General features: G+C 43.1%; 2 protein-coding genes across 3 annotated transcripts in view; one reads left to right on the top strand and one right to left on the bottom strand.

Annotated features, from left to right (window-relative positions):
* PPAT (phosphoribosyl pyrophosphate amidotransferase) overlaps positions 1-26331 on the top strand; it is a 320661-nt gene that overhangs the window by 248099 nt on the left and 46231 nt on the right. The gene's annotated exons all lie outside the window — the stretch shown is intronic.
* The window catches only part of CEP135 (centrosomal protein 135), a 47599-nt gene continuing 45920 nt past the window's right edge, over positions 24653-26331 (bottom strand). Inside the window, exon 26 of one of the 2 annotated variants that reach the window (XM_083367229.1) lies at positions 24653-26281. In XM_083367229.1, coding sequence (XP_083223355.1) covers positions 26260-26281 — 22 coding nt within the window. In that variant the 3' untranslated portion in view covers positions 24653-26259. The remainder of the gene's footprint in view (positions 26282-26331) is intronic. The other variant, XM_083367228.1, reaches the window with a different exon arrangement.

The following is a 26331-nucleotide window of genomic DNA, read 5'->3' as shown; positions in this document are numbered from 1 at the left end:
CGAACCAAGAAACAGGAGCTTTAAGAAACACTAACTATCCAAGCGGTTGCCTTCAGCAAACCAGCCCTCCCCACACATTCCCCTTATATAGAGTTCAGGGCGTGGCTTCTCTCTGCCTCCTTCCGAGAAGCCCCATTGCCTTCCTCTGTTTACTCCTAATTGACTGTCTCCTGTGTCGGGCGTCCTTGAACAGGGCCAGCTGTGGGTCATCTTCATCCACGCTGTCAGGCTCACACAGCTGGGTCTCCGTGGTGACCAAGTGGGAGGGGCCTGGCTGAGGGCTCTCATCAGCAAGATCTTCAACCCCCTCAGCAAGGTCTTCAACACCCCCCTCCTCCTCCTCTGAGTCGTCCGACCCAACTGCCGAACCCACAGGCTGACCCTGAATCACAACAGCGGGTATCTGGGGGGAAAAGGAATGAAAGCAACCCAAATCTCATAACATTTCTTGAGAAAACACAAACATCTCATGAGATTTAAGGCCATTTTAATTTTCCTTTTGCATGAATATCAGTGGCCACATGGAAGAGAGACACAATGCCAGGTTGCTTTCTGCAAGGTTTGCTTCCACACACTCATACTTCATTGTTAGCAAATAATAGTTAAAGAAAGAAAAGTTAAAGCCGAATGATAAGGCCAAATCAACACCTGAATAACAGCAACTGACAACTCTTTTCTTCTGTCATTCATTTTCTGACAGATTCTTTTAATATGCCACATCAGACCAATACCCCATCCTTTCCTTGCTGCCTCAACTCTATTTTGATTGCCAGGCTGATTTGATTTTTAATTGCCCAAAGAAATACAGATTTTAGAAGAAATTAATCCTACATAGTAGACAGAAAGCTTGTTAAACCACAATGAATCTTCTGGGCCAATGTATTATATCATTCACACAATAGTGCTTCGAAAGAATAGCATGAAAACTAGAAATGTTAACAACTATCAACAAATGAGTAGCAATGGTATGTTTTCCAACTGGATTGATATTTCAAAAGCTAGAACATAACAGGCATAGTAATTCTGTGATGCTATAAGGTAAAGGGTAAAGGTTCCCCCGCACATGCATGCTAGTCATTTCCAACTCTAGGGGCCGGTGCTCATCTCCGTTTCAAAGCCGAAGAGCCAGCGTTTCTCTGAGGACGTCTCCGTGGTCATGTGGCCGGCATGACTAGACGCCAAAGGCGCACGGAACGCCGTTACCTTCCCACCGTGGTGGTCCCTATTTTTCTACTTGCATTTTTTACGTGCTTTCGAACTGCTAGGTTGGCAGAAGCTGGGATGAGTAACAGGCACTCATTCTGTTACGCGGCACTCGGGATTCGACCCGCCAAACTGCCGATCTTCTGATTGACAAGCTCAGCATCCTAACCCACTGAGCCACCGCGTCCCTCTGTGATGCTATAGCCCTCTGCAAATTGAGACGCTGTTATTACTTCAAAGCAATGGCCTCAGGATAGCAATATCATCATAGTTATCCCCAAAGATGGGAGGGCCTACAAATGAAAAATAGAAATCACACAGTAGTAATTGTTTTCACTTCACCCATGTTCATTTAAAATTCCCAGCACTTGACAATCATCCCTTCCTAATCTTGCTTACAAATGTGCAATCTTCTACTATTCTAATGCTTACCAAAAAGGTGAAAATACTTGACTTAACATTTGCCCCTTATGGGAAATCAAACTGCTACCACCGGAAAGGTGCTTTTAGGGGGGTTAAAGTATTTTATGCTGAACTTTATTTGCTAGAGTTTGATTATTCTTATAAGCAATTTTCCAAAGGTGCGAACAGCAGGGAACACAGTTCTTCAATCATGGAATTTGCCATCTAAATTTTGACAAAATGGGTTGACAAGAACTGATGTGAGCAAAATTAGGCAGATATTCCTCTTCCCCACCCACCCCCAAAATGCTCTATTTTTACTCCAATCGTGGCATTAATTCAGCGGTGTGAATCACCTATAAATATACAAAGAGATTGCATTGACTGAGATAGTAGTTGTACCGGTCAGATTAAATAGTTTGTTATACAGGTAATCCTCAACGTATGACTGCAATTTATTTTATTTTTTTTATTTTAATTCCATTTATATCCCGACCTTCTCCGAAGACTCAGGGCGGCTTACAAGCTTAGCAGTAGCCTTCATTCTATGTATATGCCTGCTTATTAGGGCTTTCACACACACACACACACACACACACACAAGCGGCATTATTACAAAGTCAGCTTAATTGCCCCCAACAATCTGGGTCCTCATTTCACCTACCTCGGAAGGATGGAAGGCTGAGTCAACCTTGAGCCTGGTGGGATGCGAACCTGCACTAACTGCAGGCACAATTTCTGTTGCTAAGCAAGACAGTTGTTGCCACGGTTGCTAAGTGAATCCCTGCAGCTGTTAAGTTAGTAGCATGGTTGTTCAACGAATCTGGCTTCCCCATTAACTTTGCTTGTCAGAAGGTCGCAAAAGGGGATCACACGAGGCAGGGGTGTTTCAACTGTCAGAAATATGAGTCAGTTGCCAAGCGTCTGAATTTTGATCATGTGGCCATGAGGACGCCACAACGGTCATAAGCATGAAAAATGGGTCATAAGTCATTTTTTTCATTTTTTCCGAACAGTCAATAAAACTGTGGGAAACTAACAGACTATATCTGAACTGCATAATGGAAATGCAGAATATTGCCAAGAATGTCTGTGGAGATTCTCAGTCATCCAGGTCGTGGTTGTCCCAAAGGGGCTTCTTCAGGAGGCAACTGGACATGCTTCTTTTTCTCTGAAGACATTACGCTTCTCATCCAAGAAGCTTCTTCAGCTCTGACTGGATGGTGGGGAATGGGAGGACTTACAGTATATTCCTTGCAGACAGCTGGTCATTTGCGTCCTTTCAGAGCAGGCATGTCAAACTGCCGGCCCCATGGGCCGGATGCATCATACTGAAACCGTGCCCACCCCATTGCCTGCAATGGGGAAAAAGTCGTGATACGTCACGCGACGTTGCGAGTCTGACATGCCTGTTTTAGAGAGTCGTTGAGGCTCCTTGGAGGTTTATTTGCGTCCTCAGGGTCACCTGAGTGGTGCAAATGGGCGTGGAGCCTTCTTGGAACTGCTGAAAGGACTGTGTTGTAGACTGGAGATTGTATTCCCTCCCCCTCAGTTGAGAGAGGGCTGTTCAATTTTGACAGAGATGGCCCAATTTTGACCCTTCTTTCAAACCAGCAGTCCTCTCTGTCTCCAAAACGTGGACTTTGCTGTCCTCAAAAGAGCGGCCTTTGTCTTTTAAATGCAGATGGACTGCTGAGGGGTTTGTTCCCCTATGTTGTGCAAGAACACTGACAAAATAGCCTTGAGAAATTTGAGGGTTATTGAAAAGGTCTGAGCTATAACCTGCCGCCAACTGCCACCAACATGGTTGAGTCCCCAAAGCAGATGCCAAACACGATGATTCTGCCCGCAGAGACAGAAGACGGTTCCCGCCTTTTTTCCCCTGACACCTCAAATCAAAGGGTTCTGCCATCGTTCTTCCCCCGACTGGTCCTTCCCCAACAGCCCCTCTCTGTCTTACGTAATTTGGTAGGTGCATCCATTCACCTGTACAACTCACCATTTTCCCCTGCCTTGGGCTGAGTCCTCAAATAACGCGGCTGCAACCCGAGAGAAATGCTTTCAAATAAAGCTTTCCAAGATACAAATTGCAATAGGAAAACAGCCTAGTTTTAAAGACTGGAAAAACCAGAGATGGTTGTCGATTTCAGAAAAGGCAGGCACAGCCACACTTCTCTGTGCATTAATGATTCACCTGTGGAGATGGTTGCCAGCATCAAATTCCTGGGTGTGCAGCTAACGAGTAGGCTGGCTTGGTCGCTCAACAGTGAGAAACTGGTGAAGCGGGCACAGCAGCGCCTGCATTTTCTGCGTCGCATGAGGATTAGGATTAGGATTAATTAAATTTATATGCCGCCCTTCTCCCTAAGGACTCAGGGCGGCTCACAACAATAAAAATTAAGAGACATAAAATACAAAAATTAAAAAAAGAATTAAACAATGAATGTAAAAATACAGGACAATTTAACACAATAAAAACCAAATTAAAAACCATGGTCAGTCCAGGCCCGCTTGTTGGAACATCCGTGTCTTTAGGTCACGGTGGAAGGACCACCGTCCGCAGCTCCGGAGGCAGTTCATTCCAGAGGGTCAGCGCGCCCTCAGAGAAGGCTCTCCCCCTGGGGGTCGCCAGCCGGCATTGCCTGGCTGACTGAACCCCGAGGAGGCCGACTCTGTGGGAGCGAACCGAGCGATGGGAGGTTGACATTGGCAGCAGGTGGTCTCGCAAGTACCCCGGGCCTAAACCATGTAGGACTTTAAAGGTAATTAACAGCACCTTGAATCGCACCCAGAAGGCAACCGGAAGCCAATGCAGCTCGCACAGGAGAGGTATAACATGGTGTTTTATAAAGAAAATAAGAAACAGGGGTGACATGATAGCAGTATTCCAGTATTTGAGGGGCTGCCACAAAGAACAGGGGGTCAAAGTATTATCCAAAGCACCAGAGGGCAGGACAAGAAACAACAGTTGGAAACTGATCAAAGAGAGAAGCAACCTGGAATCAAGGAGAAACTTCCTAACAGTGAGGACAATTAACCAGTGGAACAGCTTGCCTCCAGAAATTGTGGCTGTTCCATCACTGGAGATTTTTTAGAAGAGACTGGACAGTCACTTGTCTGAAATGATATAGGTTCTCCTGCTTGAGCAGGGGGCTGGACTAGAAGACCTCCATGGTCCCTTCCATCTCTATTCTATTCTATTCATTCCAATATCTATTCTATTCTATTCTATTCTATTCTATTCTATTCTATTCTATTCTATTCTATTCTATTCTATTCTATTCTATTCTATTCTATTCTATTCTATTCTATTCTATTCCATTCCATTCTTTGTTAACAACAACCATTAAATAGTAGAGAACATACCTTTGTGAGAAAAAGAGCATATACTCATTGCAGGTAATGACCTTTACAACACATAAATGTATACACTGAGTTATAAAATGTACTAGATAATCTGTGTCCCATGAGTCGTTTTTTTTTTCCAGAGATACTTCCTTACCAAAACTGAGAAAGAATGACAAAGGGTGGGCAAAACAGCAAAGGGAAAAGAGTGACTTCTGACTTTCTGCTGGCTTCCCCACTGAATTGCATGTGGAGTTCCATATAAGAAATCCTCCCTCTCTCACTCTCCCACCTTTCCTCTTTTTCTCTCCCTTCCTCCCTGTAATTCTCCTTCCTTCCTTCCTTCCTTCCTTCCTTCCTTCCTTCCTTCCTTCCTTCCTTCCTTCCTTCCTTCCTTCCTTCCTTCCTTTTTAAAACTGTTCTTGTCTGCCTATGAAGGGAGACTTTCAACTTTTTTTCCTTCCTTCCTTCCTTCCTTCCTTCCTTCCTTCCTTCCTTCCTTCCTTCCTTCCTTCCTTGATGTCTGGGGTGCAGAAGGAAAGCTATCCAGATCAGAGAAGGCATGTGAAGGAGAGACATGGATGGGTCAAGAAGGATGATGCATGGGTCCAGCAAGGCAAATGGGGGCTGGCAGACCAGAGAAGATACACAAAGGGGTGGCACTGATTAGAGGAGCTCATGGGAGATGGCATGGGCTCAAAAGAGTCCATGGCAGTTCCTTCCTTCCTTCCAGACTACCTTGCTTCGCCTTTGCTGCAGGCAGGTTAAGAGGCTGGTGCTGGGCGGGGAAGTGAGGGATTGCAAAACTGACTGGGAAATTGTCACAGAATGTTGAGGATGAAGATCCCATGAAAGCGGCATTGAAATAGTCGACACTTCGCCAAATTTCATTCTCTTGGGAGTCATCCTGGATTTTGGACCCATCTGAAGTAACCTGGATTCCAAAAGTGTGGGTTGTCAGGTTTCAAAGCCTGCCCCTTTAACCAGACCATACTGTACATATCCCTCTCAGACAGTAAGAGCTCTCTATAAATTTTATTCTCTTTAGCAAAACATTTTCGTCCGTTTGCAGTTTGATATATGGGACTCTAGATGTGAACATCAAAACGCAAATTGCTCGGAGCTGTGGAGCTATTCTCCATTCATCTGCAATGAAAGGAGATATTCCTGAAGTAGCCATACCCCATATAATCTCCGTAAGAGAGAGCTCTGTGCCTTTATTACCAAACACACAGATATCATTACTGTAGTGATGTTGAAGAAGTTTGTTAGAATCAAAATCTCAAGATGAAAAACCTGGGATCATTAAACACTGTGTGTGTTCTGAAAGAAGGATTATCTCCAAACTGGTGGACTTCAGTTTTACGTGGATTAAAACATGCTACAAGGTGAAATCCTAAAAGCTTTGGAAGCCATCAGACTTGAGAAAGATAAAGGTAAAGGTTCCCCCACACATGCGTGCTAGTCGTTTCCAACTCTAGGGGCCGGTGCTCATCTCCGTTTCAAAGCCGAAGAGCCAGTGCTTGTCCGAGGACGTCTCTGTGGTCATGTGGCCGGCATGACTAGACGCCAAAGGCGCACAGAACGCTGTTACCTTCCCACCATAGTGGTCCCTATTTTTCTACTTGCATTTTTACGTGCTTTCGAACTGCTAGGTTGGCAGAAGCTGGGACGAGTAACAGGCGCTCACTCTGCTACGCGGCACTTGGGATTCGACCCGCCAAACTGCCGACCTTCTGATCGACAAGCTCAGCGTCCTAACCCACTGAGCCACCGCGTCCCTTTGGGAAAGATAGATAAGGGAAACTTAAGAATGATTGTACCTGATGTATAAGAAGTGGACTTACAGGTTGACAATCTTATTTCTCGGTAATGCTAGACCTGTTCATTTGATCCCATGCCAGGAACAGCAATATCATTATATGGCATTCCAAGAAGTGTTTAAAGTAACTGATAAGAAAGTCATTAGTTGCATGAAGAGCACCAAGCAAAGTCATTTTCCCACCCTTGCATGTTTCATTGTGACTATAAATCCTAGAACACTCTGTTGTCTTGACCCTTCTTCTTTGTGGGTAAGGGAGAATTTTTATAATTGTTGGTGAGCCTTTTTAAAAGGATTGCCTCTTTAACATGTTCCAGCAATACAGCTGAAATATATTCATTATATTAAAACAATAAACTCCCATTGTTAGTCTTTATCTGTTTGCAAATATATATAATGACATGCACATAGGATACACAGTCTCATTGTCAACTGTTAATCACAAGAAGGAGCTCTTTGAGAGAAAATTCTCATTAAATGCAAAAGACATTCCTAAGTCACAACGTTTAGACAGTACTGCGTGGTTTTTTTCTGTAGAAATTGCACTACGTTTCCCGCACCCACCCACCCCAAAAAAAAACCTAGAACAATATTTCTCAACCTTGGCAACTTTAACACGAGTGGATTTCAACATGATTGTTGCACTCTTTAAAGCTTGCACTGTCTTGCTCAAACCACAGTTTTCTTGATTCTTCAGCTTAAGTATCACTTCATTCCACATCTAAAATGGGAGTTTATTCCACAAAATTTATGCCACAATAAATTTGTTAAGCATAGAAGACTGTTTTTGAAAAGGCCTGATGAACTATGAATCATAAGAGAATGTGAGTAGCTGCTAAAAAAAACAACAAATCAGCTGAATGTGTCTTCAAAGCCAAAATGCAGTTGAGAAAGAACTGCATATACCTGCAGTTCCAAGTTTAACCTCCTACATGAAGGTCAAACAGATAATTAACCGGGATTATTAAACACAAATGGTGAGCATTTCTAAAAGTATTCCTAGAGTGTGCCAATATTTTCTGCTAGCTTTCACTGCTGCCGGTGCAGCTCACCCTGACTACAAATGGCTCCCGAGAAGCCACGGTAGAAAACTAAATGTGTCTTTGCAAATTAATTAATTTATTTATTTTATTTTAATTCCATTTATATCCCGCCCTTCTCTGAAGACTCAGGGCAGCTTACAAGCTTAGCAGTAGCCTTCATTCTATGTATATGCCTGCTTATTAGGGCTTTCACACACACACACACACACACACACACACACACCAAGCGGCATTATTACAAAGTCAGCTTAATTGCCCCCAACAATCTGGGTCCTAATGAACTCCAGAGCTCATGTTTCCAGAAACGAAAGATGGAAAAATCCAAGAGTTATATTCTTAAAAATATTTGAGGCAAAACGTATTCTACATCACACTTAAAAGTCATACAGATCAGTTATAGAGAATTCAGTATTCACATGTTCAGTGAGACATCTCCAAAACTAGAAAAAGATACCACTCTGGTAAGTCAAAAACAATGACCTGCAACATAACATTAAACTTAACCGTACGTTTAAAGTCCAAAAGTTGATGTACTCAGTGTTTCTCCTGTCCTGGTTTCCTTACCCACCAACACAATCATTTAAATATCTAAGATTCATAAATTATCCCATCTGAGCTAAAAGGTAAAGGTAAAGTTTCCCCCGCACATGTGTGCTAGTCGTTTCCGACTCTAGGGGCCGGTGCTCATCTCCGTTTCAAAGCCGAAGAGCCAGTGCTCGTCCGAGGACGTCTCCGTGGTCATGTGGCCGGCATGACTAGATGCCAAAGGCGCATGGAAAGCTGTTACATTCCCACCGTAATGGTCCCTATTTTTCTACTTGCATTTTACATGCTTTTGAACTGCTAGGTTGGCAGAAGCTGGGACGAGTAACAGGCGCTCACTGCTACGCGACACTCGGGATTCGACCCGCCAAACTGCCGATCTTCTGATCGACAAGCTCAGCGTCCTAACCCTAACAGACGGATGTAGTTAAAATATATATTAAAAAAACTGAGGGGAAATGTCCCAAATTCCAAAGGAACGGGAGAAGCCATAGTAAATGTTACTTGTTACACGCTGAAATTCTTGAATTTCTTTCTCCCCGCCCACCCTCGAATTTCATTTCATTTCGTACAAATGAAAATAAAAATAATGGGGAAATAGGAAAGAGGAAGAAAGGAGAAAGAGACTTTTAGGGCAAAGGGGGAAAGAGGAAAAAAGCATTGACTTCCAACTTTTTTCAGTGCAGTAAAATATAAAACAGAAGTACATCTTCAACCTTGTACTTTGCCAACAAGCACTAGGCATTTCTATAACAACAAACTGGGTTAATCAGCAAAATGCAAAGTCAAAAGATTTTTTTTCTTGAACACAAAGTCCAGAAATGGTTTCCAAGTAGAAACCAAACTGAATATATTCTTTTCTCTAATTAAAATAGTCGATTCTGCCATCTCTACTCGCACTATTGCTTTTTCCATCCATTCTTCTGTTACGGGGCTTGATATACATTTCCGTTTCTGTGCATATAGCATTCTCACCGCAACCAACGTATGCAATAACAAAGTTCCAAATCTTTTTTTCCAAATCTTCATCCAACAATCCTAAAAGGAAAATCTTCTGCATTATAACATAGATCTGGGTCTGAAATGCTTGGATTTCGACTGGGACCTAATTATATCACCATTGTCATTGGATTAAATAAAAGCATTCAATATAAAGATGATAAAATGCTGTCCAACTACTATCTGAAATCTAATATTAGATGGTGGGAGGTTATAGCAGAAATCCTTGGATGATTACCATACATTTGGGACAAATTCATGTACTAGCTGGAAGATAATCCTTCAAGTATAGAGACAAGTAATCACATAAGACCTTTAAAAAGCAAATAAACTCAAAGGGAAAAAGGGGGAATTTTGTTTGAGAACATTACCAAATCTCAAAGCCAAGATATCAGGAAACCAAGACATCATTTTTAGGGAATCAATATGATGAAAGACTGGGAGAGGAATCAGAAAGATAAAAGTTATATGTCTCAGACTCATCTATTTTTAGATGTTTGTTCTGGTACCTTGTTCTTTGATGGCATTGCACAGCTGTGTTCATGCAATATATTGAACTAGGTTTAATTCAAACCTTATTTGCGATATTCATACAGCATGCTGAACTTGGATTCAGCCACATCAACAGCATACTACAATAACGACATCATGACACCATCTGTGCGTTGACATCCTCACACAAATGTCTGCGTTATATAGTGGGTTAGGACGCTGAGCTTGTCGATCAGAAGGTCGGCAGTTTGGCGGGTCGAATCCCGAGTGCCACGTAACAGAGTGAGCGCCTGTTACTCGTCCCAGCTTCTGCCAACCTAGCAGTTCGAAAGCACGTAAAAATGCAAGTAGAAAAATAGGGACTACTACAGTGGGAAGGTAAGAGCGTTCCGTGCGCCTTTGGCGTCTAGTCATGCCAGCCACATGACCACGGAGACGTCCTCAGACAAGCGCTAGCTCTTCGGTTTTGAAACGGAGATGAGCACCGGTCCCTAGAGTTGGAAACGACTAGCACGCATGTGCAGGGGGAACCTTTACCTTTACCTATTTAATATAATGTATGTATATATACTGCTCAAAAAAATAAAGGGAACACAAGATAAGACATCCTACTATTAAATACAGTACATTGTGTTGTTTAAGTGTTCCCTTTATTTTTTTTGAGCAGTATATATTTTATGAATCAAGCATGCCTGGCTGAGGAATTCTGGGAGTTGAAGTTCACAAGTCATAAAAGGGCCAAGTTTGAGGACCCCTGGATTAAATGTATTACATTTGCATGGTCATGCATGTTTGGTAATTTAGCCTCCTACAAACACGTTCCCCTCATATACATTGACATGAGTAGAAGGAGGGTAAAGGGGCAAGTGATTAAATATTTGACTTTTCATCATGATACAGATTTTGCCCTAACATACTTAAGTACAATGCAAGAACAAAATGGCAGTGCTTATAGTGTGACTTCACAACGCACGTTTGTTTTAGCCTCACTGTGACTAATTAGTTGCCCATGAATTTTCAGTTATTTTCCACGTAACTTGGTTCATAATTATGTGAGTTATTCACAAATCTTAGGACATTAACCTTTCATCAATACCAATTTTATGAATGACCAAGATGGTAGATTGAAAGCATGGCTGAGGGTTTTTTTAAATGAAAGTTTAGGTCTGTGGCTCACTACATCTTACTGGATTACAATCTCTAGCAAGCACCTCAGACAACATGGTCAGTTGGAGGTTTTATTTCAATAACATCTGTTATTGCTAGTCAAAACAAATCAACTGCAGTATAAGTAAGCTGAGCTTTGAGCGTTGTAGAAAGAATTCCTAATGATTCCATTCTGATTTCTATATTATCTTCTAATCTTTTTTAGCTACTTGGCTTAGTTCCTTTCTTGAAATTATAATCTCCATTAGTTCTTTAACTTGTCTACTACCTATCCAATCAGAAATTTTGAAATTTGGCATTGGAAAAGGCTCTTGAGAATACCATGAAAACAAACAAATGGGTCATCGAACAAATCAATCAAGTTGAGTCACACCTGAGCAGCCTCAAATTATGTTTTCAGAAACATTAAGCAAAGCTCTTCTCTCTAGAGCAGGGGTGTCAAACTCAATTTCATTGAGGGCCGCATCAGCATTGCGGTTGCCCTCAGGAGACCGGGTGGGTATGGCCAGGGTGGGTGTGGCCTACTGGGTGGGCGTGGCTAGAGTGCATATGGCCTACTGGGTGGGCGTGGCCAGCTCTACATCGTTGGCATCAAGGGTGCCTATGGGGGCCTGGGCAGGAGTGGGACAGATCTGAGGGTCTCTGGCAGGAGGAGGGTCTCTGGGCCAGGGCCAAGGCAGTGGGGGCCATTCCCTCACTGTTTCCAGGATGGCTTCGTGGGCCACATGAAACCACTTCACGGGCCGGATCTGGCCCCCGGGCCTTGTGTTTGACATGTCTGCTCTAGAGAAAGCCCAAGTGCTGGGAAGGTGGAAGAAAAGAGAAAAAGAGAACGACCAACAGCAATATACATAGACTTGGTTACGGTGCTGACGGGTACGTCATTGGAAGACCTAAATCAGGGGTCTTCAAACTCGGCCCTTTTATGACTCGTGGACTTCAACTCCCAGAATTCCTCAGTCAGGCATGCCTGGCTGAGGAATTCTGGGAGTTGAAGTCCACGAGTCATAAAATGGCTGAGTTTGAAGACCCCTGACCTAAATGATCAGGTTAGAACTGGTTACGGTGCTGATGGGTACATCATTGAAAGACCTAAATGATCAGGTTAGATCTGGATACGGTGCTGATGGGTACATCATTGGAAGACCTAAATCAGACATGTCAAACACAAGGCCCGGGGGGCCAGATCCGGCCCGCAAAGTGGTTTCATGTGGCCCGCGAAGCCATCCTGGAAACAGTGAGGGAACGGCCCCCACTGCCTTGGCCCTGGCCCAGAGACCCTCCTCCTGCCAGACACCCTCAGATCTGTCCCACTCCTGCCCGGGTCCCCACAGGCACCCTTGATACGAACGATGTAGAGCTGGCCATGCCCACCCAGTAGGCCATACGCACTCTAGCCACGCCCACCCAGTAGGCCACGCCCACCCAGGCCATACCCACCCGGCCCCTTGAGGGCAACCGCAATGCTGATGCGGCCCTCAATGAAATTGAGTTTGACACCCCTGACCTAAATGACCAGGTTAGATCTGGTTACGGTGCTGATGGGTACATCATTGTAAGACCTAAATGACCAGGTTAGATCTGGTTACGGTGCTAATGGGTACATCATTGGAAGACCTAAATGATCAGGTTTAGATCGTCTTGGTCACCAAGAGTTGAAGCTGACTTAATGGCACATAATCAACCAATCGGTCAATCAATCCCATCATTTGTGTTTGATGTGTATTCAGTGGTCTTTCTTCTCAACCAATTCTAATAAACCTCTTCCTTCTTAGTCTCTCTTAGTTCTTGCCTGCAGATAGTGATAGCACCTAGTGGGATTGTAAAAAACCAACAACTAGCCAAATTAATGTCTAGTTAGTACCTGGATGGAGGGCTTCTAGAAAACCTCAAGGCTGTGGTCTAGAGACAATCACAACCATTTCCATATAGCTGCCAGTGTTGACAGCCAATTAGCCACCAACTGTCAAACTCAGCTCAAGAGAGTTTTAATAAGGCTTAGTAACACAACCTGAATATCAAAATAATTCACCTTCTGGTTTTATATTTTTATCTTGGCTTTATCACTTTATAAGTAACTCAATGCAGCAAATATACCTATATAATAATCTTTCCTCTTTCTTTCCCCCCGAAAAGATAGTCCTGTGAGTTGGACTGAGAGAGAAGAACTGGCCTAAAGGCATCCAGGTGGCTTTCATGCGTACAGCAGGACTAGAATTCACAGTCTCCTGGTTTCTAAGCAGCACCTTAACCACTAGTACGTGAAACTGTCTTATCATGTACTAAGTACACACAATGCACTAATCCATGTTTGTTTTCTAATGAGTTGTACTATTGCAGCCTTATCCCCTTTTGTCAGAGCTGAAGTGAATACACAAACTTAAATTGACATATTTGAATAATAGTCCTCTTGGTTTTTTGTAAATCAGCACCATTATTTGCCTCAAATCTTCATTCAGACATCATCATCTCTAGATGAAGCTATTTTTTCTCCTATTAAGTACATTTCATGTTCCTCTAGTTAGATTTAATAATAAGAATTCTTTACTACTAAATCAGGATTTTTAACCATTGTTCCTTAAACAAGGCACAAAAGCCTAAACCAAATTTTATAAATCTTAGGGGCTGGCTTCTCAAATTATGCTAAACCAGAAACAAGCATCTTATATTATTTTTTTACATTAGTATAAAACACTTGTTTAAAGTACCTACCACTCTGAGCTCTAAAATGTGTCTCTTTAATTTATTAAAAAAAATATTCTTCAAACTGAATGACTAGGCACCGCTAAACAGTGTGTGGGATTCAAGGGGCACAAACCTAAAGTGATAATCCAACTGGTAGTACGGTAACTGGACAAGAATTTTTGAGCTTGTGGTATTACCATCACAAACTACCTAGCTGATACTCAGGAATAACAATCTATGTGAAGAGTTTTAGCAAGCAGGGACTTCTCAGCTTTAAAAACGGTAATACGCCATTTTTCAGAGTTGGGATATGGAGATGCTCAATTCTTCATATCTGGCGTTTAGTTTAATTTTTAATTTTTTTTTATTTTAATTCCATTTATATCCCGCCCTTCTAACTACAAAGCACCAACTATTCCAGGATGTCTCTGATCTATTTCCTCCAGGCATCAGATCTTGAGGAGCTTAAAAAATTTCCCAAGGAAAGATTGATACATGCCTAAAAGACCACCATATGCACAATTGCCAAGCTTGAAACTACTAAACCTAAGCCCATGTAGGCCAAGATATTGAAGGTAACACCCATTCTAACACTTTCCCCTTTTTTAGTGATAATCTAATACTGAAACCAACCCCATATTTTTTTAAAATTTTTCTTAGTTTTTCCCTTGTTTGGGAAATACTTCCAGCTTAGCACTTAATTTATATAGCAGTCTTTAATACTGTATTGATGTTGGGTGATTCGATCATCTGCTTTTAATAGCTGAATATTTGGCAAAAATTATTAATATTAATAATAAACCTTTATTGTCAAAGTACAACATGTGTACATTGAGATTAGCTGAGCCTCCCCCCGTGCTCTCTCCCCCCAACACACAGTGACAACAAACCCTCCATCCCACCACACTATGTGAACCAACTACACCACACACCGGCCTCCCAAGTCAACTCTGCATAAGATTATATCCCATTTAAAAGCCTAACAGCCCACGGATAAAAGCTGTTCTTCAGCCTGTTGGTACGGCTGGCTATATTCCTATATTTCCTACCGGATGGTAGGAGAGTAAAGAGATACCGTCCAGGGTGTGAGTCATCCCTGAGAATCTTCCTCACTCTTCCAAGGCAACGAGCCCTGGCGATGTCATCCAGTGGTGTCAGGGAACAGCCCATAATGTCTTGTGCTGTGCTCACTACCCTCTGTAATACTTTCCTATCCGCGGCTGTCAGACCGGCATACCAAACCACAATACCATATGAGAGGACGCTCTCTATGGTAGACCGGTAAAAGAGGGTCATTAGCTGTTGTTCTACCCTGTTCTTCCGCAAGATCCTAAGAAAGTGAAGCCTCTATTGGGCCTTTCTAGCCACCTGGGTTGTGTTAACTTTCCAGGTCAGATCTTCACAGAGGTAGACTCCCAGAAATTTAAAGGAGGGAACTCTCTCTACACAGTCCTCCCCGATGTAAAGTGGGGCAGGTTCCTCTTTTTTTCTCCGGAAGTCTAACACCATCTCTTTCGTCTTGCTGATGTTTAGGTGCAAGTTGTTGTTACTACACCATATGGATAGTTTTTGTACCTCCGCCCTATATGCTGTCTCATCCCCACCTGTAATAAGACCCACCACAGTTGTATCATCTGCGAACTTGATTATCGCAGTGGATGGGTCAGATGATACACAATCATAAGTGTATAAAGAGTACAGGTAGGGGCTAAGCACACAGCCCTGTGGCGTGCCGGTGCAAAGCTTCAGGGGGGTGGACAAAGCAGACCCGACCCTCACTGTTTGTACCCGATCCCTAAGAAAGTCTTGAATCCAATCGCAGATAGCGGGGGAGAATTTCAGGTCAGTCAGCTTCTTGATGAGAATGCTCGGCAAAATGGTGTTAAAAGCCGAGCTGTAGTCAACAAAAAGCATCCTGGCGTAGCTTCCAGGTTTCTCGAGATGACTTGCTACTTGCTTTCAGCAACAGAATATAATTCTTGCTATGTGAAAGGGGAAGACACTTCATTACAACTAGCTTCCTTTCTTTCTAACTCCTTTTTAGAGTGGAAAGAGGGGGGAAAGGTCAAAACAGTCATGATGGCAGTTACAACTACATAGTTAAAGCTCCACCCATTTTGTGTGTGTCATGTACAACAGGGGTGTCAAACTGCCAGCCAGCGGGCTGGATGCGTCATGCCGAAACCGCGCCTACCCCATTGCCGGCAATGGGGGAAAAAATGTCACGATACATCACGACACATCACGTGGCACTGTGAGTTTTGATGCCTCTGATGTAGGTGGCTTAGAGGTGGAGCTCTCACCTCACAATCAGGAGGCTGTGAGTTCGATCCTAGGTAGTGGCAAATATTTCTTTCTCTAGGTGCATAGAGAAAATATCTGCTACGAACTCCACATAGGCGTCAGGAAGGGCATCTGTCCAGTAAACGCTCAACTCCATTTAGCCACCCCAACGCCAGCCCAATGCAAGGGATTACAGGGTTGTTAAAAGGAGAAGGAAAAAAATGTAGAACAGGAACGGACTTGGACCACACAGTTGCAGCTGCCATCTTGACCCTTTTGACCCTCTTCCCTGTGCACAGCATGCATCGGGCTGGGGTGATGACGATCCAATTGTGATAGGAAGACAGCAGCAGATAAAGGTCACTGCACAGCCAGTTTCAGCTGAATGAAATCAGCCTGAGTTCTGATAGGTTCGTCACAGTTTCCCATAGATCCTACAGTGGATTTATTCACTATGTGCATCTGCATTCACGCAACCTGTTTTTCAGTCGCTTCAGGCAGCATCCTACCATGGAAGGATACGCTTCCTGAAAAGCGGGATATAAATAAGGGCAGAATATAAATGAAAGGTCCCAGAAAAAGACATATTTGTTGATCGGTTCTAATAGAGACAGGAATTACCTCCTGCCTGCCTGCCTGCCTTCCCTTAGCAAGTTGGTTCAGCTATAATTTGACTCTTTTTAATTTGTGGGAAGGTGGAAATTATCGCCTGCCACTTGTCATCGCACAGGTTATCTCAGTCCACTTGTCATCGCACAGGTTATCTCAGTCGGGGAAGCAAAAGCCACATTTCAACCCCCAGGGCCAAAAGTGACTTTGCTCCCGGGGTTGCAAGGGACACTTCCTTCACCCTACCAACACCTCCTCTCCTCCCTTAAGCGGCTCGGGTTTCCACAGCCCTATTGTGAACCTGATTAACATTGCAAGAGGGAGAGTTGCGGTTTCCAATTTTCTTTTTAAACCACCCCCCCTTCCACACCCACACACCCCCACAAGAGCAGAGGACGGGTGGGTGCCAAGCGACGCCTTTTCTCCCTTTCGCCTCCTTTTCACCGCTGCCCGCTTGCCTCCCCTCTTTTTTTTTTTTCATCTGTGCCACCTCCCTGCTGCGGGGACCTCCGGAGAGGCCAAAGCAGCAGCAGCAGCAGCAGCAGAGAGATCCCTTTAGGTGAGCCTTTCCTGGTTTTTTGGGGAGAGGCAAAAAAAAAAAGGGGGGGAGAGCCGCTCCTCTCACACCCGCATGTGGCAGCGCAAAGCTTTAGTCCCCGCTGTGCGACGGGGCCGGGCCAAGTTGGCAGAAAGGGAAGGTTTCTGAAATGGTATAGGGTTTCCTGCCTTAGCAGGGGGTTGGACTAGATGACCTCCAAGGTCCCTTCCAACTATTATTTCTTCTTCTTCTTCTTCTTCTTATTATTATTAATTATTATTATTATTATTATTATTATTATTATTATTATTATTATTATTATTATTATTAATTATTATTATTATTATTATGGCTTTTTTTGTCATAGAACGCTCAGAATGGAGTTCCAGCACCTTTTTCGGATGGAACCTTGTAGGGTAGGCAAGGTGGGTTGTATGACATGTGTGAGTTCCGGCACCTTTTTCTTTTACAAAAAAAAGCACTGATGATGATGATGATGATGATGATGATGATGATTAATTATTATTTAGGGTCTGGCCTGTCCTCCCGGGGCGTGGACTAGATGACCTCCAAGGTCCCTTCCAACTTCTTCTTCTTCTTCTTCTTCTTCTTCTTCTTCTTCTTCTTCTTCTTCTTCTTCTTCTTCTTCTTCTTCTTCTTCTTCTTATTATTATTATTATTATTATTATTATTATTATTATTATTATTATTATTATTATTATTATTATTATTATTATTATGGCTTTTTTCTCATAGAACGCTCAGAACGGAGTTCCGGCACCTTTTTCGGATGGAACCTTGTAGGGTAAGCAAGGCGGGTTGTATGACATGTGTGAGTTCCGGCACCTTTTTCTTTTACAAAAAAAGCACTGATGATGATGATGATGAAGAAGATGATGATGAATTATTATTTAGGGTCTGGCCTGTCCTCCCGGGGCGACGAGCAAGCGGCAGACCGCGGACAGCCCACTGACACGAGGCGTAGCGTCCGGCGAGGATCGCTGCCTTTGGGAGGGAGGGTTCAGACAAAGCAATGCAGCCCCAGAAACGGGGAGGGAGGGGTGGGGGAGACCAAGCGAGGAAAGTCATGCCTTCTTTTCTTTTTTACACACACCCACACCCACACAAACACACATCCCCACTCTCTATGCTAGACTCGAGCCGGGGAAATTAACAGGGGACCCGATCGAGAGTGGCTGGTGGGGGGGGGGGAAGGGGAGACGTCAGCGGATCTCCCCAAAGCATGACAGCACAGGCAGAGAGGAAGGATCCCTCCCCACCACAACCACACACGCACACACACCCGCCGGCAGCCTCCGCAAGGCTGGCTTATTATTGTGAATCCGTTCAGGAGCAGCGCCGTCACTACAGCATTACTACGGCTTTGCCCGCTCTCCTCCACACACACACACCCGCACCCCACACACACCCCACACACGCCCGTCTCCCATCACAGACGCGGCTGCTGTTGCCGCCGCCGCCGCCGCCGCCTTTCTCCCGGGATCCAGCCAGACGCGCTTTCCCCAGCGCCGATCCATCATCCTCATCATCCTCATCCGTTTCCTTCTTTAGCTTGCCTGACCAGCAGCTTTCCCAGCCAAAGTCGCGGAGGGAAGAAAGGTCAGGCGAGGCGCTGGCGCCCTGCGAGGCGGGCTGGCAAACTTCTGCTCGCCAGCCCAGGGTGGCTTCCGAGCGGGCAGCCAAGGCAGATCAGGGCGGGGAGATCCAGCAAAACCAGAGGAATAAAATAAAATGAAATAAAATAATAAAATAAAATAAATACACCCACCAAACCTCGGTTGCCCCCGCCGCCGCAGTCCTACCTTGTTGGGAGATCCTGGTTTTGGCGACCGGCTTTCCGGGCTTTGCGGTGGATTCCCTCAGAGCAGCGGAGGACAAGGAGGAGGAGGAGGAGGAGGAGCAGCCGCCCAGCCCGCTCTCCAATCTCAAGCAGCCTCCATTGAGCAGCTCCGCGCTGCTGCTGCCACACCATGGCGAGGCGAGCGAATTCGAGAAGCCGCCGGCCATCACATGCTCCCTGCAACCCGGCAGCCTGGAGTCGAGCAGGGAGGGAGGGAAGGAGAAGGGAAGCGGGAGAAGCCAAGCTAGGGACGGGGGGGGGGGGGTGGTCCAGCGGCCTGCCGGGTGGGAAAAAGTAGGTCCTCCTCCTCCTCCCCATCTTTCGCTTCAGCTTCACCTGGGACAGCTTTTGGGCGAGCTTCTTCATTGACTTCAGTGGAAAGTCCTTGGATGGGTTTGGGGGAGGGGTAGGCAACCTTGGCTCTTTTATGACTGGTGGACTTCAACTCCCAGAATTCCTGAGCCAGCATAGCTGACTCAGGAATTCTGGGAGTTGAAGTCCATGAGTCATAAAAGAGCTGAGGTTGCCTACTCCTGTCTTATACCATTTCAGATAAATGGCTGTCTATACCCTATACCAGGGGTCTTCCAACCTGGCCCTTTTATGACTTGTGGACTTCAACTCCCAGAATTCCTCAGCCAGCCCTGAGGAAATAAATGGTGGTACTCCTGAAGTCATAAAGCGGCCTAGGCTAGCAGGGGTAGGCAACCTTGGCTCTTTTACGACTGGTGGACTTCAACTCCCAGAATTCCTGAGCCAGCCATGCTGAGGGGAAAGGGAGAGGTTTCCAAGCTGAGCCATGCCGGCTTAGGAATTCTGGGAGTTGAAGTCCACGAGTCATAAAGCGGCCTAGGTCAGGGTAGGCAACCTTGGCTCTTTTATGACTCGTGGACTTCAACTCCCAGAATTCCTGAGCCAGCCATGCTGAGGGGAAAGGGAGAGGTTTCCAAGCTGAGCCATGCCGGCTCAGGAATTCTGGGAGTTGAAGTCCACCAGTCATAAAAGAGCCAAGGTTGCCTACCCCTGGTTGGGGGGAAAAAGGGGGCTTCAACACTTAAGGCCCTTATGAAGATCAGAGCCAGGTAGGGACAGACGGTCTTCCCTCCCAAAGGGACTTGGCCTGGATGGAAGTATTCTCTGTCATCCTAAATGAAGTGGCAATGTTTCTTCCCCCCCCCCAGGGTTTCCTCCACTCCCTTGGGGAGTTTCAAGGTTGGCGTCAATCTTGTCTGTGGAGATTCTCAGTCGTCCAGGTCACGGTTGTCCCCGTTGGAAGGAAAGTCTTCCTTGTGGTTCGGTCCAAGCTGGGAATAAAGATGGCGACTGCTTTAAGGAAGAAGGTTGTGGTTTATTGAAGAGGAGAGCCAGACAGGAAGGTGGCTCTGGCAGAAAAGGGGCTGAGCACATGTAGGGAGTGGGGATTTTATACCCTCTGGAGCCTTTTGTTTGGAGTTGTTCCAGTGGCATGAGCTTTGACCCAAATGTGCCTTTCTGGTATTCTGATGGTGGTGGGTTAATCCTATTATGTCCCAAAGGTCATATCCTCCTTCCCTGGGGCTGGTGGCTCTTAGAGTTTGGGTGGGGTATATAGATTTTAGGTGTCTTTGTCTTCCTAAGTTTCTAGCCCCAACCTTCCTGGATTTACACCTGCATTTCTATAGAGCTGGTTTCTGCTTGGGGAAGGGAGACCTGGGGTTATTAAGGAAAACTGGCCATGCTTTCCTGCCTCTTTAAGATCCTTTGAGGAAATATATTTTCCTGCCCTTTTAATATTTCCTTCTCTAGGGGGGCTGACTTCCCACATCCCAAAGGTGCTTTTTCCAAAAAGCAACTGGGACTTAGTTTTTCCTTGAAGACGTTTCACTTCTCATCCAAAAAGCTGCTTCGGTTCTGACTTCGGTGATCATCTTCGGTAGTCATCTGCAAAGAATATAAATCCTTCCATCCTCCAACCGTTCAGTCAGAACGGAAGGAAGCTTCTTGGATGAGGAGCGAAACGCCTTCAAAGAAAAACAAAAGTCCAGTTGCCTTTTGAAAAAAGCACCTTTGGGATTAGCATAAGCCTGTTTTTACAGTTTGGTACCAGACACTGTACTCGTAAAAAGACATTTGGATCTTTTGGGGAGTCGATTCCACTTGATGTTCATCGCCTACGCTACAGGGTTTGGAGGTTTAACCGGGCTTGCACAACAATGCTGGGCAGTTTTACTAGCTTCTGAATCAAATGTAACTCGTGGGGTGAAATGGGAATGGAGTCTCTGGTATTTGGGAAGTAGTATCAGTGGAAAATAGTCTACAGGAACAACTACCAAATTTCAAATGTATTAAAGTATAACAAATTATTTTACAACTTAGGCAAAGCTATGCAGCTCTGAGAAAATGAAAGATACGGTATGGAGAAAAATACAATTTCTGCCTACATGAAACAGTTCTGAGAAAATGAGTTCACTATGAAAGAAAACAAAGTAATAATTGGGAAAATATTTCCTGCACAATCTGTTATTTTCCAAAAATAAGCTTTATATTTGTACTAATTCTAGAATATTATGGGTTTGTCTAAAGTAGGAGCTTTGCATAATGTAAGGTTTTCACAAAAATGTCTTTGAAGATATAAAACATATAAGATGTTGATACCAGACACGTGCACCTACAAAAAAAATAAATAAACTGAATGTAGTTAGAATAGAACCACACAGCACAATTATGAATAAAACCATGGCACATATAAAACAGAGGGCGCTCCATAGCAGTCCAGGGGGGCACATAATGTGAAATTTAATTAAATATTTAAAACTTGCTATAACTGTAATACCTCAATAACTAACATATAGATGTCCTTGTGAAGAAGAAATGGGTCTGCAAAAAAAGCTGACAACCACATAAAGACTCAGTGTGTAGACTGGCTCTTTGAAATTTCTCCAAATAAGGAGAGGATTGGAGATCAGGCACAAGTGATCCAAGCAGTTTATCTTTGACAAGAAACCGCAAGACAGCAGTCCCTGGCAAGTTTTGAGAACTGGGAGACGATGGGAATAGCTGCCTTGCTCACAACTGTGGTGGGCACCTTTTAAAGAGCACTATGTTCTCAAATTCCTTTTATGATCACATAGTTGATTAGGGCTCACACAACAGTTTTAATCCCACTTTACTAGATTAATGGAAAAGTACAAAGACAATCAAGGTGCCTTGCTTGTTCTCTTCTGTGTGAAGGCAAGGTCACCTGCCAAGTCCATTCCATTGTCTTAACTCCCCGAAATCTTCAAAAACATTTTTTTTCCTCCAGCAACTAGGTCACAATGAACGGTATCATTCTGGTTATCTTTCACCATGGCTCAAGCAAATCAGAATTTCTTAGTTATCTAAGCAATGCAAAAGTGGGGATAATTACAAGGGGAAAAACTAGGTCCTATTTGCCATTATATCTGACAGAATTTTATCATCATACTCTACTGGCTGCGTCTATCCAAGTCCAAAGTTGTCCTTTATATTCCTAACTTCTACTATTCCACATGACTCCCCCACTAAGAAGTTTCAGCCCCTACTCTACAGAGGAATTCCAACATTAAATAGAAGTATTATACATCAAGGCTAAACAAAGCCCAGACACTTCAGTGCCTGATATATATATCAATGTCTATTAGTCGTAATAGATAAGTATGTCTATATTGAACTTATATTGACAGGCTAGTAGTCTGTCTTTTATAAGGTCTTTTGTAAGGAAAATTTTCCAAGAAAAGGGCCCAGCCTTCCGTATTCCTAAAGTTGATTCATCCTAGTGACAGCAATGTTCAGGATTTTCACTGAGATCCAGAGAATTCAGCAAGTTAGAGCAAAAAAAAAAAAGTTCCTTTCTTAAATTACTTTGTCAGCAAGATTTGGTCAGACAGGCATATTCACAGCATGGGAATTCCAATTTGTCCAAAATCCCAGAGCACCCAAGGAAGGAACATGGAAGCCCTTTTGTCAGGCCTCACCAGCAACTTGCTTCAACTTCCTTTCACACGACTTCTGAAACCACAGACCTGACTAGGGCGGAGTTTAAAGTGGCTAGTTGTGTCTCAGAAAGGTACTTTTGTGACTTTTGGTAGGGGGAAGCAGCAGTTGGGCCTGCCATTCAGGTCACTTAAAAGTGGTACTTCAGAAGGAGTGGTACTTCAGGAGTACCACCATTTATTTCCTCAGGGCTGGCTGAGGAATTCTGGGAGTTGAAGTCCACAAGTCATAAAAGGGCCAGGTTGGAAGACCCCTGGTATAGGGTATAGACAGCCATTTATCTGAAATGGTATAAGACAGGAGTAGGCAACCTCAGCTCTTTTATGACTCATGGACTTCAACTCCCAGAATTCCTGAGTCAGCTATGCTGACTCAGGAATTCTGGGAGTTGAAGTCCATGAGTCATAAAAGAGCCGAGGTTGCCTACCCCTGGTAAGAGCTCTTGCTTGAGCAGGGGGTTGGACTAGAAGACCTCCAAGATCCCTTCCAACTCTTATTGTTCTACGTTCTATCAAAGGAAGGAATCTTCAAAGAATTGCTGGTAAACTCACCCAGCCAATCCAATCAGTGGCTACTGCTAATGCGCTTAAACATGTAATTCCTTGAAAGATAAGAGGTGGCACAGAGACAAAAGAGTATCAACAACTAAAACCTCTCTAACCATCTAATTTGGTTTAAATCCAAGGGCCTGAATCCACATTCACCTGTTGTTTTGGCTGACTTTGGGAGAAAACCATATAAGAGATTTAAGTGATAGAACTTCTTTCTATGCACTATTTTTTAAAAAAAAACACCATGCACAGATCTAGGTATATAATGGAATACTACAATTCACCATCCTGTGCAATGCAGTAAGAATATAGATAACACGCTTGCCCAAGATAAATATTCTTGGTCCAATAAAAGAAAGCAGATACTGTATGTTGGAACTGTGAAAAAAAAAACATTTCCGCGTAGAGCCCTTGAAATGTTGTCCACTATATTAAGGCAACTTTGCTCTATTTACTGGAAGTGCATCTGTTTAAGGAGAGCTGTGAATCTAGGAGAACCCCCAAATTGCGAGCCCGATCTACGGGGGGGTGGGTTAATAACTCACCCCCCATAGAGAGATGGAATAATCTGCATTTCCCGAGATGCCGGCACGCACAGCCACTCAGTCTTGTCAGGGTTGAGCTGAAGCCTGTTCCTCCCCATCCAGACCCGGACTGCCTCCAGGCAACGGGACATCACGTCGAGGGCATCACTGGGGTGGTTTGGGGTTGAAATAAAAAGCTGGGTATCATCAGCATACTGATGTTAAGTGAATCAGGTAGCTGTTAAGTAAATCTGGCTTCCTCGTTGACCTTGCGTGCCATACAAATGACAATTCCAGGACCCTGAGACACTGCAACCATTGTACGTACAGGCCAGTTGCCAAGCACCTGAACTTTGATTATGTGACTGTGGGGATGCTACAACAATCTCATAAGTGTGAAAATGCCATTGTATTTTTGAATGGTCATTAATCAAATGGTTGTAAATTCGGGATTATCCATATTCTGAAATACAGAGCTTCATGTTATTTTAAAAATTAAGCAAGACTTTTTAATTAATCTGGTATTCCATATCAGGAAATGTTTAATGATTTTTATACGTCTTTATTAATACTTTAATCTGAATACGCATCATTTAACTTAATCTGATAACAATATGAAAAGCTTCTTTTAATACACAGAAGAGCAGTTTGCATTCCTGCTTTATTCAGCACAGAAAACAGGAATTGTATGGCATATTAAAAACAGTGATGATTTATTTCTTTAATTTTTAAAACAAGAGTGATGTAAAAAGATACCATGTGAATTATCAATCAGTACTTAAAACTATATGTTTGAGTTCTTCTACTGAGACCATTATTCCAGTTTATGAATATACTTTATTACAATAAGCTGTCGTTACATTTAGGAATTGGCTTGTCGTTCTCTGTTGAATGGCATTTTCTGTTCTTCTTGCCAATGTCTATAAGGAGAACCGGAAATTTTTTTTTCTTCAAAGGATATAAATCAATCTGCAACTATTCCTTGAAAACTGAAATTACTTTATTTAATTGTAATATCATTAGTATTGTCTTCTTAGTGATATCAAGTACATTAGTAACAACACACAATCCACAATTAATGCTATAGAATGACAACATTATGGCATATATGCCCCAATCCAAGATTCCATGTACTTTTGGTTACAAAGATATATTATTTATGGCCAAGAATGTTTGTTACTTTAATTCATGGATTTTCTTCAGTAATTAAATTTCTTTTTTAAATAAAATATCCACAAACGTAGGCAAGTTATATCCCAAATAGCTCTGGAGTTAAATGTTTTAGTGATCAGTGCATTATTGCTGGTTGAGGATAATGTCAAGATGGTATAAAGCTCTGTCAGTTAAGGAATGTACTGTTTCTGATAACTTGTTACTACTTTGTGACAAGAACTACAACATGATTAATTTCCTTGCAATAAAGTTCATTCTTACCTAAGTAGTTTTGTATTTTAAACTGCATCATTTTGTCTTTAAAAGCTGGAACTCAGGTGTGTCAATTGCTCAAACTTTATTTCAGAACTTTTAAAAAAAGGAACAACATTGCTAAATGACTCTAAGACAGACATGATATTACATTATTTATACTATCATAATTTAATGTATATAAATTTGTTTTTTTTAATACAAAACAATTTTTAAAATGCAGAGGTACTTCATTTTAGAGATAAAATTTAAAAGACACCTTTTAATGTTAATGATGTAATATTTTTGCTCAGGTTAAAGGGCATTATTAAACTGAGCATAATTTATTAATACACACATACACACATTTTATAAAATTACTGGTATGGAAACAACCTCAATAATAGATATAAGTCATGATTAAAGGACTTTTCATCTTCCATATTTATTTGCTTTGCAGTCAATAGCAACTACAGACTGCCTGTAACTCATCTAACCCAAAATGAATAACCTTGAAAGACGAGATAACAATAGCAAACCACACCATTACCTCCATTTTAGTCTTAATTTTCAGGGCAAACCTATCAGAATTATTAAAAACCAACCCAGCCTATGTGTGATAGCAGAATGTTGCAACGTTTGATTACACACTAAGTGCTCCCACACAGTTTCTTTGTTGTTTCAATAATCCTAGTATTAATGATTTAACATTTTAGAGGTAGAATTCAAGTCAGTGCTGACAGTGAGTCCAAACATGGAAACATCGCATTATTGTTCTGCTTTTAAAGTAACTGATTAATCCTTGAAGCCCACATTTCTAAGAAGAAAGAAAATGGAATGATTACATTGAAAACATGGCCCATTAAG

Source organism: Vipera ursinii (genome assembly GCF_947247035.1).
Source record: "Vipera ursinii genome assembly, chromosome: 7".
NCBI classification, from domain to species: domain Eukaryota; kingdom Metazoa; phylum Chordata; class Lepidosauria; order Squamata; family Viperidae; genus Vipera; species Vipera ursinii.
This window is presented reverse-complemented; position numbering and strand designations above follow the sequence as displayed.